The sequence below is a fragment of the Pelodiscus sinensis genome, chromosome 6, assembly GCF_052426305.1.
Source record: "Pelodiscus sinensis isolate ZL-2025 chromosome 6, ASM5242630v1, whole genome shotgun sequence".
Lineage (NCBI taxonomy): Eukaryota > Metazoa > Chordata > Testudines > Trionychidae > Pelodiscus > Pelodiscus sinensis.
Genome location: NC_143057.1, coordinates 57,632,333 through 57,649,925, shown reverse-complemented (window position 1 = coordinate 57,649,925; position 17,593 = coordinate 57,632,333). Strand labels below are relative to the sequence as shown.

At 45.1% G+C, this 17,593-nt stretch overlaps 1 protein-coding gene across 3 annotated transcripts in view; it reads left to right on the top strand.

Moving 5' to 3' along the window:
* HSD17B4 (hydroxysteroid 17-beta dehydrogenase 4) overlaps positions 1–17,593 on the top strand; it is a 167,663-nt gene that overhangs the window by 119,991 nt on the left and 30,079 nt on the right. For 2 of the 3 annotated variants that reach the window (XM_075931959.2, XM_006134501.4), the window contains exons 23-24: positions 5,115–5,242; positions 8,831–9,243. In XM_075931959.2, coding sequence (XP_075788074.2) covers positions 5,115–5,242; positions 8,831–8,920 — 218 coding nt within the window. In that variant the 3' untranslated portion in view covers positions 8,921–9,243. Of the gene's footprint in view, positions 1–5,114; positions 5,243–8,830; positions 9,244–17,593 lie in introns of those variants that run through there. The other variant, XM_075931960.2, reaches the window with a different exon arrangement.

The following is a 17,593-nucleotide window of genomic DNA, read 5'->3' as shown; positions in this document are numbered from 1 at the left end:
CCCAGGGGGTGCCGGATTATAAAATATGCCGGACTATCAGAAGGTTGGGCAATGAGGGGCCTGGTGGAGTGGGGGGGATGGGTCCCTCTGCGCTGCGGGACCAACCTGGCAGCACCTCAGCTGCTCTGCCTCAGGCATCCCTAAGTCAACCACGGCTGAAACTGACCAGTGGCTGACTCGGGGAAGCCGGGGGCAGAGAGCAGCTCCAATTGTCTGGCTGCCCAGAGCACTTCCGGGTTCCAGATGGTGCCGGACCATCAGGAGTGCCGGACCATTGGATGCCGGACCACTGGAGTTTTACTGTACTTAATTCATTTTAAATCAGCATGTAGATTATTTCCAAAACTGTGTGGAATAGATAGTCTCAAATTCAGGCCATGGAAGTTCAATATGTTTTTTCCTTTAAAAATAAGATCACACTAAAATACACACACACAAACATGGATTATTCAACACAGAATTGACAAAAAGGAGAGATGTGGGTGTACCTAATCGGTTAAGAAATTCCCAATCTCAGCAAAAGACATTGTCTTTGTTCAGAAAAGATTTATTGACACAGAGCAGCCTGTGTTGAGCCCCAAATTGCTTTAACCCAATTCTGCCTAACCTAGCCTTGAATGTAGAAATAATAAAATGTGTGTGTCTACACTACAAGCCTTTATTCCAAAATAATGTCAGGAAGTGTTTTCTTCCTTTGACTTCCAGATGTATAGACAGCGCCAAAAGCCCAATTAAGCTCTCTCGACTTAAGCTACGCAATTGTTGTAGCTGAGGTTGTGTAGCTTTATTCAACTTTAGCCCTGCTGTGTATATGTACCCTAAGAGCCTTTGCCTCCCAATTCTGAGACTTAAGTGAAAAAAGCCCTGCATTCAAAGCTTCAACTAGAGTTGGTGAAAGCCAGTACACTACTGTTTGAAAATGGAAGCATTTGGAGTAAAGCAGTAAGAGGGATTTAGTAAGTTTATGAAGTATTGCACGCACACATGCGCACACACACAGAGTTTGTATGCAGAGCTTTATGGGGCACAGTGATTACTATGGGCTCTGATTATATTTTATCAATTTCCTACTGTCTGCATCTCAAAGATAATTATGATTCTAGATCAAACTAGTGAAAGCTTAGCTCTTTGACACTGGGAGAATACATCTCCATTCCCAAAGGATAAATTCTCTGGGATTTTAAGAAATATTTAAATTCCTGTTCTGTAATTTAGCTTCTTGGCTATTTTACCATTCACTGGGGAAGTATTAATTATCTCTAAATTGCCTGACACACACAGTGTCGCATAGTTAGTGGAAGAGTTATTGCTGTTCCCTAAATAATGCTATAAAATTGGCTTATACTGTTATTTCAGAATAGTGGGTAATTGAATAGACACTTGCATCCCTGGCATTGGCAAGGAAAGCGTCATTTTCATGAGAAATCTGATGGAATGAGTAGTAACTGTGATTTGAACAGTGTTGAGCTATGATACTGTCTTGTCTCTTACTGGTAGCAGGGTAGTTTGTGAAATGCTTATATGCACTTCAACTTGCACTCTAGCCAATAATAAAATCAAGTGAAGTGGAAAGGCTAAACTAACTTGAATTTCCTTTCATTTAATGCTGTTGTAAAATGGGATGCTCACCTAATAACAGACAACTTACTTTTGTAAGTTAGTGTATTCATGCACGTAGATGCTTAAAATCTGGCTAAAGAACACTTTCCTCATACTAGGATAAAAGATAAAATTAAAGAAACATAGTAATATGAGTGCATCCCTGAAAGGGATGGGATGTTTTACTGAACTAAAAATGTTAATACAGAGGGCCTGACTTCCTTACTTCTCTACGTACAGTTACTTTCTAAAGAGCTGCTGGTTTCTCTTGCTCTATAGTAATCTTTAATTTGCTTAAGGATTTTACTACTTTAAAAATATTTATTTGCATAAAAATTCTGTTTTTGCAACATCTTTGTTCAAAAAGAATTGAAATGACTTCAGATTGTCCATCTTTATCATCTGATAGTTTGGGATTGACAAAATTACACCCATAAGTATTTTCCCCCTGTTTTGGAAGAGACTATTTAAATCTTTTCCATTCCTCTGAAAAATAGAGCATTTGAAAGAAATCTTACTTTTCATTGGTGGGCTATGCAGAATTTCTCTCTCAAATGACTGCATTTTACCCGATGGTCTGAGATGGACACAGGTAATAAAGGCAATACAGCATTCATTATTGCATGCCTTGAGAATGGATGTCTGTCCCATTATAGGTTTCTATAATCAGTGAAAGTTTTTTTCATTAAAATGGCAAGATCATTAAAAAAAACTGTTTTAAATCCACTGTACATTTCTGGACTGAGGCCTTTTAAATATGTAATGCAGATTTTCAGGCATTTTGATGGATTTTTAAGAGTTTTAAAAATTATAACTTCAAAGCTGTGGTTTCCTTTTTCCAACAAGAGATAGCTCAGTGTTGAGAAAAGTCTTCCTGCCTGCTCCTTCATGGGTGTGTCTAGACTACATGGCTCTGTCGACCGAGCCATGTAAAGTAGTTTATCTGATGTAGTCAATGAAGCGGGGTTTTAAATAATCCCTGCTTCATTAAAATAAAAATGGCCACTGCGCTGTGACGACAATCAGCTGACCCAACACAGCGCACAGTCTACACGCAGATCGGTCGACAAGGGAAACCTTTGTCGACTGCTCCTGTAAACCTTGTTTCACAAGGCATAAGGGAGCAGTCAACAAAGGCGTCCCTTGTCGACCAATCCGCGTCTAGACTGCCACGCTGTGCCGGATCAGCTGATTGTTGGCACAGTGCAGTGGCCATTTTTATTTTAATGAAGCGGGGATTATTTAAATCCCTGCTTCATTGACTATGTCGGGTAAACTACTTTACATGGCTCCGTCGATGGAGCCATCTAGTCCAGACACACCCCATAAGTAGATGTGTCCCACTTTCTTGGCACGGAGCAGTTTAATCTCTTCCCTTGCCAAAGTTTACATCCCTTTCAAAATTGTACTAATGATTTCTGTACTAACTATACAATAATTGTTCTTGTCAGTGAGATCATGGACTCATGCACGTTATGTGCGGAGGGAAGTGGGGGATGCTTCCCAATCCTCAGTAAATTGTCTTAGGGTATGTTTACACTAGTTCATTAGTTCAAGCTAGGTAGGCAAATGAGGGCAATCGGAGTTGCAAATGAAGCCCGGGATTTAAATATCCCAGGCTTCTTTGCATGTTCCCAGGCACCGCCATTTTTAAATCTCCCTTAGTCCGAACTAACTGCCTGCGGCTAGAAGCTGCAGTTAAACGTTAATTTGAACTAACTCCTTAGTTCGAATTAACTGTTACTCCTCATAGATATTTAAATCCCGGGCTTCATTTGCAACTCCGGTTGCCCTCATTTGCCTACCTAGCTTGAACTAACGAGCTAGTGTAGACATACCCGCCGTGATTTATTATTCTCACTGTTAAAAGTGTACATATTCTTTCTAGACTCATTTTGTCTAGCTTCATCTTCCAGGCCATTGGATCATGTTAATCAAATATTTGGTGGTTAATTTTATTGTACATATGCATCATATTTAATCTTTTGGCACTACAGTTGCCCATTTTTGCCCTGGTAAACTCATCTACATTGTAGATTTTATGAGAACTGTATGTGATTCACCATTTGAATATTGAGCATATAATCTGCTAGCTCAGACATTTAACCAAATGAAGATCACAGCATTCCAAAGAAATCAGAAGAGCTTGCCAAACTATGAAATTAGACTGTTACCAGAAGATCAAAATATCTCAATGCTTGAGGTAGGAAAATCAGGCAGAATAGCTTATTTGCATCAAATCTACCAACTCATGCTTGGTAGATTTTTGTTTATCATGGTAGGTAAAAGTAGTGCTTAGAGAAGTATAGCATCATTTTGGAGGTTTTATGTTTAGATTTGTATTAATTCATCATAATAACATGACTCAGCTTTCTAGCTGAGATATCAATTTATCAGGAAGTGTATCAAGTCTCTAGCTCTTCCTTGCCCCACTTCCCAAAAAATTGCAAAAATTAATAATTTTTAACAAAAACGCATCATCGTTTCATGGCTACAGTCTTACTCCTTAGTGTTCATAATACCAAGTTTAGCACAGTTTTTAATTTTATGAGAAGAGCATGTCATTTGAGTTTGTTCTGTTTTTTTTAAAGCCATTTCTTAAAAATGTGGTAACATAAAAATTAGACACAGACGTAGGCATGTAATAGTAATTCATTTTTATTAAAAATTAAAATGGAGTAAAACCTGGCTTACTGATGAGTCTCAAAACGGAAACAGGTAATTATCATTCACTCTGTGTGTGTTTCCCATGGCCCTGTGCTGCTAAACCGTGTGTGTGTTGGCCCTGTGCTGTTTAACCTTTGTATCAATCATTTGAAAGGTAAACATAAAATGATCACTAATAAAATTTGCAGATGATAAAAAGATTGAGTAATTGGTAAACAATGAAGAGAATGGGTCACTGATTCAGAGCAATCTGGATCATCGGGTAAGCTGGAAAATTGTGTCCAGTTCTGATGACCATAATTCAAGAAGGTGTTGTTGATAAACTGGAGAAGGTTCAGAGAGGAGCTAGAAGAATGCTTAAAAGATTAGTAAACATGTCTAATAGCTGTAGACTCCGAGCTCAATCTATTTAGTTTAACAAAGATAACATCAAGGGATAATTTGATTACAATCTGGAAGTATGTACATGGGGAACAAATATTTGATGATGAAATCTTCAGTCTAGTAGAGAAAGTTTATAACATGAGCCAATGACCTGGAAGATTAATCTAGACAAATTGAGATAAAAAAGTACACCTTATTTCTAACAGTGAAAGTAATAAACCACTGGAACATTGTGAATGAAGTCTCCATTTTTCTGAAGATATATTCTAGTTCAGAAAGAATTATTTGGGTAAGTTGTATGGCCTGTGTTATAAAGGAGGTCAGACTAAATGATTACAGTGATTTCTTTTTTGTTTTGTTTTTGTTGTTGTTTTGCAACCTGAATCAATTTCAGTAGAAAGAGCCATATGCTGTAATGTGTTTCTTCTTTTTAAAACAAAATTAACTTTACTTCCTTTCCTTAGCTATCGACTTAAAGAATGGTTCTGGTGAGGTGTATCAAGGGCCAGCACAAGGTTCTGCTGACACCACTTTCACCCTTTCAGACCAAGACTTCATGGAGGTGGTCCTAGGCAAGATTAATCCACAAAAGGTAAAGACACTGTGAAGATGAGCTGTTCACTTGTATGGTGAAATATTGCTTGTTTAATTCTGAGACACACTTACAATTGCACAGTTTCTAGTGTGCAGCTTATTTAGCAGAAAATACAGTCTTACAAGCCATCAATCTGACTGAAATACTCAATCTCTATGAAAGTGCTACTGTAGAGAGTTCAGTGCTCATCCCTAAAATGCCACCCACCGGTGTATAAGATACGAGTTGAACCTCTCTAGTCTGGCATCCTCAGGATCTGACTGATGCTGAACCAGTGAATTTGTCAGACCACGGGAGGTCAGTATTATCTAGCACCATTACCAATGCTTCCACTGCTTATTGAGCTCTTAGAAAACGTTTAGGGGTAAATTAAAGCTAAATAACTGCACAGAATATTGAGAGCCAGGACTGGTGGCTGTGAACAAACTTTATGGGACTGCAGGATATTTGGCCTGCATTATAAGTGGACCTTTTAATTAAAATCGTGCTGGACCACAGATATTACCAAGACCAGAGTGTGCTGGATTAGAGGGGTTCAACCAGTTTATTTTCCTATTGTAAGTGAAGAGAGAGATCTCACATACATACAACTGTGAAAATTTTAGTTGAACAGCTCATGTCCACTTTCTGCATGTAACAATACTCTGCTTCACAAGATTAATACCCACTTTTTGTGTATTAAAAATGTAATGAAGAAGGGACCATTACTGTCGTCATGAGCCTGTGGATTTCTGTTTTGTTATGAGACGTAAATAAATTCAATTAGACTGTCTTAATAAGGCAAATCACATAGAGGTGGAAATTAAAAGAAAGGGACACAATCTGAGGTGAAAGTAAGCGGATACAGGCCAGTACAGCGTATTGGTAAGAAAGTGGTCAAGTATGGTACGTATGCCGTATCAGCAAGTTATTTATAGCCAGTGTGGCATACCAGAAAGACACCTAACTGCCTCTAGTCTCCCACTGAACTGCCTCTTAGGAAAGCAGGGCTGGTAGTGGAGAAGTAGCTGGAAGTGGTACAGCATCTGGATGACCTGCCGACATTCTGTTCCTTTCCCTGTGTGCTGCCGCCTCTCCCATCAGAGAAAGAGCAAACTCCCCAGTCTTGTCCCTTGGCAGGGCTGCTGCTGAATGGAGCTGAAGGAAATGCATTTTTGTGGAAGTGTGGGGAAAGGGATTCTGTTCCTTTGTTTGCTGGGAGGGGAAAGGAGCAGAATGTGAGCAGCTCCTCCAGTTGTTATACTGCCCTCTTCTCTCAGGTATTATAAGATAAGGAGGGAGAGAGTGTGGGGGCGCTGGGCTCGGGTGGGCCTCATGTGGAGGGTCACCCCCCCCCCCAAACTGGTGTTTTCTCTCATCCACACCTCGAACTAGTATGAAATTGATTTTACTTTCATCACCAGACACTATATAAAGTTTGCATTTGAATGTCTGCAAATGTTTCTCAAGTACTTAAGGCTATTTATTTATTATTACAATTTACATAACATTAATTTTATCTCAAATTTAACATAATTCAGTTTAATAAACATTTTTTATTAGCTTATCATAATATATTGTCAGTTGTTCTTTGATCCTAGTCAGGAGGACTGAAATTAACAAGGGCTTTGAATTTAAAATTTGGAGCTAACAATTGTATAATTGTTTTGTACAATTCTTGCTGCATAAGTAGTAGGAATATATAGTAAAAATATTTTGTGACCTTTATAGATAGCAGGCACAAGCCCTAAACCCATGGGCTACGTCTACATTGGCATGATCTTGTGCAAATACTTTTAACGCAAGAGCTTTTGCGTTAAAGTATTTGCACAAGGAGAGTGTCTAAACTGGCATGTGCTTTTGTGCAAGAGATGTGCTTTTGCACAAAAGCATCTGTGTCAGTGTAGATGCTCTCTTGCGCAAGAAAGCTCCGATGGCCATTTTAACCATAGGGCTTTCTTGCGCAAGAAATTCATGTTGCCTGTCTACACTGGCCTCTTGCGCAAGAACAGTTGCACAAAAGGGCTTATTCCTGAATGGGAGCATCAGAGTTCTTGGGCAAGAAGCACTGATTTCACACATTAGAATGTCAGTGTTCTTGCGCAAGAACTCTCCGCCAGTGTAGATAAGCAGCATTTTTTTGAGCAAAAGCAAGTGCTTTTGCACAAAATCATGCCAATGTAGACACAGCCATGGTGTCCAACATGCTAGCTACTAGCCACATGGGGCTATTTACCTGGTTGAGTATAGGCTATTTGGCTGGTTGAGTGTGGCTAGTTGGCTTGAATAATGTGGCTAGTTTGCTAGTATCAGCAAGATAGTTTGCTTCAGAACTGATTGGACCCCATGGCAGTCTAAACAGACAAGATGATAATCTGCATTTCTGTATTCTAAGGGATAAAGAGATTGCATTTGATGCACAGCATTTGCTGTTAAACAACAGTTATCACCTATGCATTTCTTGGGAGTGGAGGGGCTTTCCACCTGAAGATGCTCACAATTCAATTTACATTTTGGAATAGTAGCTCCATTAATTTCTTCTTTGAATTTATCTTTGTTAATGAGAATATGGAGAAGTGTGCTATTCCAGAGTTTTATTTGCTTTCATACAGCCATCAGATTACAGAACTATGCTGGAGCAATGTTGATTAAATACGTGTTTTTTTTAAAGTCATTAAAAACTGTCATCCACATTTAAATTGATATGAATTGTGTCAATATATAATATTGGAATTTCAATGAAAATGCGCTCACTGATTATTCTGGTTGTTCAAATGGGTGCTCCCTTGTATACTGCAAATTGTAAATGTGTTAAGAAAAAAGGTCAACTGATGGATTGTTTTTTTCTTTTACTCATTCAAAAATGGAGACCCTGGGTGTCCCTGTGTGAATTTAAGTAGGGTTCAGTCAACCTTTTCCTATTATCCTCACCTGTAGCATTAGGGTGATGAGAACACTCACTGAGTTAAAAATGGGTAGGGTAAGATTGGATTGAGGCCTTGACTTGTTGTAGTTGCTAACTTCTGGCATCAGAACTCATCTTTTTGTTAGTACATTCCCCATGCTGCTGAGTCATGGAGTAACCCTGGGGAAATGCCTGAATGAACTACTTCCTCTTCTCCATTCACTACTACACTTCTGCATTCTCTGTACTCCTCAAGAAGCCGGGTGTTTGTGATTCTTAGGTCAGGTCTACACTAGACATGTAAATTCGGCTTAAGGTATGCAGCTGTGGCTAAATAGAATACATAGCTGGAGTCGACTTAACATAAGCCAAATTTGACACCATGACCACTGTGGGAGGCCAAAGGGAACAAATGCACCCGTTAGCGTACCTTATTCCTTGTGACTGCAAGGAGTACAGATGCTGGCCGGAGCAGCCCTCAGCTTTCGATTTATGGGTCTGTATTAGACCCACTAAATTGGATTCCAGAACGTTGAGGCTTAAAATGTTTTACATTCATAGGTAACAGAGCTTCTTCCTGCAAGACATGTCTAAAACAAAACTCATTCTACTACTGTAGTTTTTTTTTTTTTAAAGTGGGCATCTTTGAAAAGTGGGCAAATAATTGAAGAAAATGATTTCCCTCTTTCTGCTTCCTGTAGGCATTTTTTTCTGGTAAACTAAAAGTGAAAGGTAATATCATGCTGAGCCAGAAGCTGGAGATGATTCTTAAAGACTATGCCAAACTCTGAACCACTAGATGGCCTACTTCAATAATCCCCTAAGAAGAACAGGAATGGCTGTCATTTCAGAAACAAAGCTTGAAATTTATGCAAATTCCGTATGGTCTATGTTCTGATTAATTTTACTGCTAATATGTTTCCTTAATTGTTGCAAGTACAAAAACCAGATATAAATCGGTTTAACACTATCTCGTTCTCTGTTCCTCAATAAAAGTTTGAATGATTTTCTCAAATTGTAACTTCATTTAAATAAAATTTGTGCAGTTCTTACAAAATAATATTTCTATATCACATATAAGAATATTAAATCATTAAAATGCTTTGATACCTCCTTCCTGCATCACTGTTTTCTATTCTCTTTAATCCTTTCATACTGCTTAAGTCTGATATATCAAATGCCTAAGTATATGAATGATTTGTGTTTTGCATTTGGTATATGGGGGGTTTATTATGGCATCCTGTAGACATTTTCAAAGAAGTTGTTAGCCTGAATTTAATTTATTTCATATAAATGCTTATTGGATAGTCATTTAGTGACTCAACTAGTCACTTCCCCCCCTTGCTGCCTTTATCAGAGAGAGGCAGCAATGGGGGGAGCTGGTTTAAAAGCTAGTTCCCCCCACAGCACTGTCTCTGTGGGGAGAGGGGCATCGGCACAGTGGGGAACAGGTGGTGCTTCCACCTTTGAAATGTAGCAAGAGCAGAAGCACTGTTGGGAGCCTAGAGCTAGCTGGGGGCTCCCAATAATACTTTGCTTTTGAAATATACAAGAGCACTTGGAGCACGGTAGTAGGGATAATGGAGGTAGGGGAGCTGCTAAAATGGCTGGTCGAAAACCAGCAACAGCAGCAGCAGACTCGGCTGCTGCAGCAGCTTACGGATCAGCAACAGCTGGTGTGGGCGGTCCTAGAGAACCAGCAAAAGGAGCAGGAGACAGGAGGGCCGACAGCCCCAGGGGGGGCCATCGGAGCAGCCTTGGCGCTGCTGTTACGGCTCGTAAAAATGACGGCTGAGGATGATCTGGAGGCCTTCCTGGTCACATTTGAGAGGGTGGCCACGGCCGCCCATTGGCCAGAGGAACAGTGGGCAACTCTATTGGTACCCTACCTCACGGGCCCCGCCTAGAGGGCATATAGGGGATTGGACGCACGAGACGCCCTACATTACCATAAGGTGAAGGAGGCTATTCTTGACCAAGCGGGGGTGACACCTGAGACCCATAGGCAAAAATTTCAGGCTGAGAAGTACCGACTCGGGGAGTGGCCTCAGGCTGTAGTCCAGCAGCTAAAGGAGGCCACCACCCGCTGGTTGGATCCTGAACGGCGGACAGCCACCCAGGTGGTGGACATGATTGTACTAGATCAGTTCTTGCAGATCCTACCCCCAGAGGGACGTACATGGGTGCAGCGTCACCAACCCACGACGCTAGGCGAAGCCATGACGATCATGGAAAACTACCTGGCCGCAGATGGAGATGGAGACAGCGGTCAAAGCGCCAAGACCCCAGGCTGGGGACCCGTGCCCACCGGGCGGGCGCGCCCCACCAGAGGCTGCAGAGTAGGGGCGGGGCCCCCCATCCCTTGGGCACACTGGGAGGGCGGAACTGGGCCAGGAGTTCTGGGGAGTCCAGAGGCGAAGGCGCCCGAAGGGGCTGGAGAACCACTACCCCGGCCAGCGGAAACAGCAAAGCAGGGCGCATGCCTCGAGTGTGGCCAAGAAGAGCATTTCCGCCGGAAGTGCCCCTTCATGGACTGTTGGTTCGGGCGGGCAGCAGCTGCTGGGAAGAAACCTCCTTGCCCGAAGCCGCCCTGGATTACCATCCAGGTGAGCCTAAACAGACGGACGACCTGGGCACTGGTGGACTCTGGCTGTAATTGAACCCTAGTGCGTGAAGAGGTAGCCCTGAGGGGCGGGGACGGGAGTCCTCCCGTGACATTCACGGGGAGGTGCGCCGGTACCCTACCCGGTGGGTGCATATCAAGGAGGGGGAGTACCAAACCCGCTGCCGGGTGGCGGTGGCCCCGAGACTGGCTTACCCCGTGATCCTGGGACGAGATTGGCCGGGTTTCCGGCGTGCCATCCAGCAGTGGGGCCAGGCCCAGAGGGGGGCAACGCCCACCGTGCTCCAGAACTCTGGGAGCCAGAGCAGGCCGGCAGAGGCTCAGGTGGGTGAGGCCGCGCTGCGAGGGGACCTGGCTGGTGAGATGGAAGAAGGAGAGGACTCCCTGCGGGAGCAGCGAGAGGACAACTCCCTCACCCACGCATGGGAACAAGCCCGGTCGGAGGCGCCCGACGGACCCAAGCTGGGGGAGAACCCCCGGTTCGAAGTAAGAGCGGACCGGCTGTATCGGGTGACCACCCGGCCGGGAGAGAATGGTGGGAAGAACACCTCAGCAGTCCAGCACCCTGGCATTTAATTTCAAAAAGGGGAATTACACAAAAATGAGGAAGTTAGAAAACAGAAATTAAAAGGCACAGTGACTAGAGCCAAATCCCTGAAAGCTGCATGGAAACTTTTTAAAGACACCATAATAGAGGCCCAACTTAAATGTATACCCCAAATTAAAAAACATAGCAAGAGACCTAAAACAGTGTCACCGTGGCTTAACCACCATGTAAAAGAAGCAGTGAGGGACAAAAAGGTATCTTTTAAGAATTGGAAGCCCAATTCTAGTGAGATAAATAGAAAGGAACATAAACACTGTCAAATCAAGTGTAAAAATGTAATAATAAAAAGCAAAAAAAGATTTTGAGGAACAGCTAGCCAAAAACTCAAAAAGAAATAACAAAATGTTTTTTAAGTACATTAGAAGCAGGAAGCTTGCTAAAAAACCTGTGGTACCCTAGATGATCGAGCTATAAAAGGAGCAATCAAGGACGATAAAGCCATTGCAGAGAAACTAAATTATTTCTTTGCTTCAGTCTTCACGGCTGAGGACGTTGGGGAGATTCTCGAATCTGCACCGTCCTTTGTGGGTGATGAATCTGAGGAACTGTCCCAGATTGAAGTGTCATTAGAGGAGGTTTTGGAAGAAATAGAAAAACTTAATGTTAACAAATCTCCGGGACCGGATGGCATTCATCCAAGGGTTCTAAAAGAACTCAAATGGGAAATTGCTGAGCTATTATCTGTGGTTTGTAACCTATCCTTTAAATCGGCTTCCGTACCTAATGACTGGAAGGTAGCCAACATGATACCAATATTTAAAAAGGGCTCTAGAGGCGATCCTGGCAATTACAGACCGGTAAGTCTAACTTCAGTACCGGGCAAATTAGTCGAAACAATAGTAAAGAATAAAATTGTGAAGCATGTAGAACATAATTTGTTGGATAAAAGTCAACATGGTTTCTGTAAAGGGAAATCCTGTCTTACTAATCTATTAGAGTTCTTTGAAGGGGTTAACAAGCATGCGGATAAAGGGGATCCAGTAGATATAGTATACTTGGATTTTCAGAAAGCCTTTGACACAGTCCCTCACCAAAGGTTCTTGTGTAAATTACATGGCCATGGGATAAGAGGGAAGGTACTTTCTTGGATTGAGAACTGGTTAAAAGACAGGAAACAAAGGGTAGGAATAAATGGTAAATTTTCAGATTGGAGAGGGGTAACTAGTGGTGTCCCCCAAGGGTCAGTCCTGGGACCAATCCTTTTCAACTTATTCATAAATGATCTGGAGAAAGGGGTAAGCAGTGAGGTAGTAAAGTTTGTGGATGATACCAAACTGTTTAGGATAGTCAAGACAGAAGCAGACTGTGAGGGACTCCAAGAAGATCTCACCAAACTCAGTGATTGGGCAGCAAAATGGCAAATGAAATTTAACGTGGATAAGTGTAATGTAATGCATATTGGGAAAAATAACCCCAACTATACGTACAGTATGATGGGGGCTAATTTGGCTACGACAAATCAGGAAAGGGATCTTGGAGTTATCGTGGACAGTTCTCTGAAAACTTCCACGCAGTGTGCAACGGCGGTCAAAAAGGCAAATAGGATGCTAGGAATTATTAGGAAAGGGATAGAAAATAAGACCCAGAATATCTTACTGCCCCTGTATAAAACTATGGTACACCCACATCTTGAATACTGTGTACAGATGTGGTCTCCTCACCTCAAAAAAGATATTTTGGCCTTGGAAACGGTTCAGAAAAGGGCAACTAAAATGATTAGGGGTTTGGAACCGGTTCCCATATGAGGAGAGGTTAAAGAGACTGGGACTTTTCAGTTTAGAAAAGGAGACCGAGGGGGGATATGATAGAGGTATATAAAATCATGAGTGGTGTGGAGAGGGCGGATAAAGAAAAGTTATTTATTAGTTCCCCAAATAGAAGAACTAGAGGACACCAAATGAAATTAATGGGTAGCAGGTTTAAAACGAATAAAAGAAAGTTCTTGTTCACACAGCGTGTAGTCAACCTGTGGAACTCCTTGCCAGAGGAGGCTGTGAAGGCTAGGACTATAATAGAGTTTAAAGAGAAGCTAGATAATTTCATGGAGATTAGGTCCATAAAAGGCTATTAGCCAGGGGATAAAATGGTGTCCTTGGCCTCTGTTTTTCAGAGGCTGGAGAGAGATGGCAGGAGACAAATCGCTTGATCATTGTCTTCGGTCCACCCTCTCTGGGGCACCTGGTGCTGGCCACTGTCGGTAGACAGGATACTGGGCTAGAAGGACCTTTGGTCTGACCCAGTACGGCCATTCTTATGTTCTTATGTAACCCCCGGTTCGAGGTAAGAGCGGGTGACGGCCCGGCCGGGAGAGAGGGGCGAGACCTGGCAGCTGTTAGTCCCGGTGCTGTTCAGGTGGCAAGTGCTAGACCTGGCTCACGCTAATCCGTGGGCCGGCCACCTAGGAATAGAAAAGACATCACAAAGGGTGCTTCAACGATTTTACTGGCCCGGGATACATAAGGAGATCAAAGAGTTCTGTACCTCCTGCCCAGAGTGCCAGCAGGCTGGGGATAGGGAGGTGCCCAGAGCCCCCCTGGTACTCCTCCCAGTGGTGGATACCCCATTCAAACAAGTGGCCTTGGACCTGGTGGGGCCACTGGAGCGATCCAAGAGGGGCAACCAGTATTTACTAGTCCTCATAGATTACGTGACCCGCTACCCAGAGGCGGTACCGCTGCGGAACACCAAGGCCCCGGGGCTGGTGGCGGAGTTGGTAAAGATTTTTGCCCACATGGGCATACCCCGCGAGATCCTGTCGGACCAAGGGACAAATGTATCCGGGCAAGTCATGGCAGAGTTGTGCAAGTTGCTCCAGGTAAAAAAACTGCGGACCTCCGTCTACCACCCCCAGACGTGGAGCTCATGGAGCGGTTTAATAAGACGTTAAAGTTGATACTGAAAAAGTTTGTGGGAGTGGACCCCCGGGAGTGGGATCATTTCTTGCCTGCCCTGCTATTCACTGTGCGGGAGGTGCCACAGGCTTCAACCGGTTTCTCACCATTTGAACTTTTATACGGCAGAGAGCCGAGAGGCATCCTAGACCTCCTGAAGGGAGGGGTGGGAAGAGCAGAACTCCCGCACAAAAGGAACGGTCCACCATATCCTTGAGCTGCGCAAACAACTGAAGGTGGCCGGCGAGCTCGCATGCGACAACCTACTGAAGGCACAAGAGAGGCAGGCCCAGTGGTACAACCAGGGAACCCGGAACTGGGTCTTTGTACCCGGGGACAGAGTGCTTCTCCTTCTGCTGGCAGTGGACTCCAAACTGATGGCAAAGTGGGAGGGCCCCTACGAGGTGCTGCAGCAGGTCGGACCCGTAGACTATAAGGTACAGTTGATGGGGAGGCGCAAAGACACTCAAATTTACCATGTAAATCTTTTAAAGAAGAGGAATGCACGGGAAAGCATGCTGGTAACCACCCGGCCGACGGAACCCGAGTTGGGGCCATGGGGAGGAGACCTGAGCCACCCTAAAGAGGAGACGTCCCTCGGGCCCACGTTGACAAATGCTCAGAAGTAAGAAATGCGGGCTCTCCTCCGAACGTTTGTGGGGGTATTGTCGGCACAACCAGGACGCACAGGGGTGGCCTACAACCACATACAAACGACACCAGGACAGAAGGTGCGGGAGCCCCTCCGGCCCCTCCCCAGGAAGCTATAGAGCACGGTGCAAGAGTAGCTACAGAAGATGTTACAAATGAGAGTAATCCAGAAGTCAAGGAGTGAGTGGCATAGCCCGATAGTCCTGGTGCCCAAGCGGGATGGGACTCTACGGTTTTGCATAGACTTTCGAAAAGTCAACGCCCTTTCCAAATTCGACGCATATTCAATGCCTCGAACGGAGGAGCTGCTGGAAAGGCTAGGAAAAGCCAGCTATGTAACAACCCTAGATCTAACAAGGGGCTATTGGCAGATCCCCCTCACGCCCGCGTCCCAGGAAAAGACCATGTTTGCGATATCCTTTGGACTTTACCACTTCCTCACCATGCTGATCGGGTTAAACGGGGCTGCGGCGACGTTCCAGCGGCTAATGGACCACCTCCTGGAAGAGCACCGGAGCTACGCCGCCGCGTACATCGACGATGTGGTGATTTACAGTACATCATGGGAAGACCACCTGGGCCACGTATGGGCAATTCTGAAGACCCTGGAGGAAGTGCGGTTGACCGCGAACCCCAGCAAGTGTACTTTTGGACAGTGTGAAGTGGCCTATTTAGGCTACATCGTGGGGAACGGGCGACTAAAACCCCGAGTGGACAAGGTAAGGGCGGTGTGAGACCACCAAGCCCCAGCAACAAAGAAGCAAGTCCGCCAATTCTTGGGCCTGGCAGGATACTACAGGTGGTTTATACCACACTTCGCCACAATAGCCACCCCCCTGACGGACCTGACAAAGGGTGGACTCCCCCAGAAAGTGTGCTGGTCCCCGCAATGTGAGAGGGTGTTCCAGCGGCTGAAGCAGGCCCTAACACGAGCCCTGGTGCTCGCGCAACCAGACTTTGCGAAGCCATTTCTGGTGCAAACTGGTGCCTCAGGCGTGGGCCTGGGGGCGGTGCTGGCCCAGCATCGAGATGGTGCAGAAAAACCGATCTTGTACTTAAGCCGCAAGCTGCTGCCATGCGAGCAGGCATATTCAACCATAGAGAGGGAAGCCTTGGCAGTGCGGTGGGCAGTGGAGGCCCTCTGATATTACTTGCTGGGAAGCCTGTTCCAACTAATGACAGACCTCACGCCCCTGCAGTGGATGCATAACATGCGCGAGACCAACCCACGCATAATGAGGTGGCACATGTTCTTGCAGCAGTACAAATACACGATTGTACGTAAGGCAGGGCAAACGCACACAAACGTGGACTTTTTGTCATGCTGCGTGAGCACAAGAGCAGGGGAGGAGGGTACGGCAGAACAACGAGGGGAGGGGTGTGACGGGGAAGACATTCCCCGCACCTTCAGCGGCCGCCTGGTAGAGGCGAGCGGCGAGGATGCAGCGGCGCGCCCCGGGGAAGCAGATTACCCAGCGGGCGGAGCACAAAGCAGGCGCCCAGCCAAGGGGGGAACCGCGGCTGTGGACGCACCGCCCACGGCAGGCAGTAGGACCCTGAGGGACGCGGGTGGCGGCAGGCGAGGACGCACCTGGCGCGCCGGGTCAAAAAGGTGGCAGACGGGGGAGAGAGGGAGGGGAGACCCAGGAGGGGACGGGGACTGGCGGCGATCTCTCCTTCCCCGCAGACGGCCCCAGCGGAGCAGCAGCCGGAGAGCTCGGGTCGGAGCAGCCGTGCACCACAGACCCGACCAGGGATGGGGGACGCAGGGCCAGTGGCTCGGCGGCCCGTACCGGAGTGGAACTCCGCGAACACCACACCCGAAGCCAGGAGGGGGCAGAGCCCGTGTGAGGACATTACGGCCCTGGCGTTTCGTGAGTGCGAGAGGGGAACAAATTCCCGGGAGGACGGCAAGCCGGCGGCTCGCCGACTGGCAGGAGGGGACAAGGACGGGGGGGGGGGAGTGCGAGAGGCGAGGGGTGACAGCGAACCACCTCGCCACAAAGAGAAAAAAAAAACAATTTTAACAGCTCATACATCAATTCCACGTTCCCAAACCAGAAAACTATAAAACCTGATGGGCTATCTAAACTTTGCCCTACTTACACATATAAGAAGTCCGTTTTTGGGGAGAGAAGTATCTTTCTGACTCCCTTAGTACCTGGAGAAACTGTTCTGACTAAGACAAAGGAGGGAAAAGATAAAAATTCCTTTGTCCCACTTTTGAAATCCCGACCTGCATTACTATTGGCTGACCAGATATCTGGCTAAGGACAGGAGGCATAATTAACTGCTCAGCCACCAGGCTGCTAGTCAGCCTTTCTGGTTATGACAGCAGGGGACGGTTTGAGTCCCCAGCTAAACCCAGGGTCCCCACAGTGCTTTTGCTTTTGAAATGTAGTAAGAGCCCCTGCTTGAGTCCCCCATTGGCTGTGCTCCCCACAGTGCTTCTGCCTTTGAAATGTAGCAAGAGTAGTCAGGGGTCTTGCTACATTTCAGCAGTGGAGGCGCTCTTATTGATAATCAAATAGTCGATGCAAATTACACCGACTAGTTGATTAGTTCATTAATTAAATTTAATATTCTTAGTACATCACTACATACAGGTTGCCAGCCATATAGAAAAAAATATGAAATACTATTAATGACCGTTGTGCCAATTAAATGCATGTTCTCAAAGGCTTTCAGTACA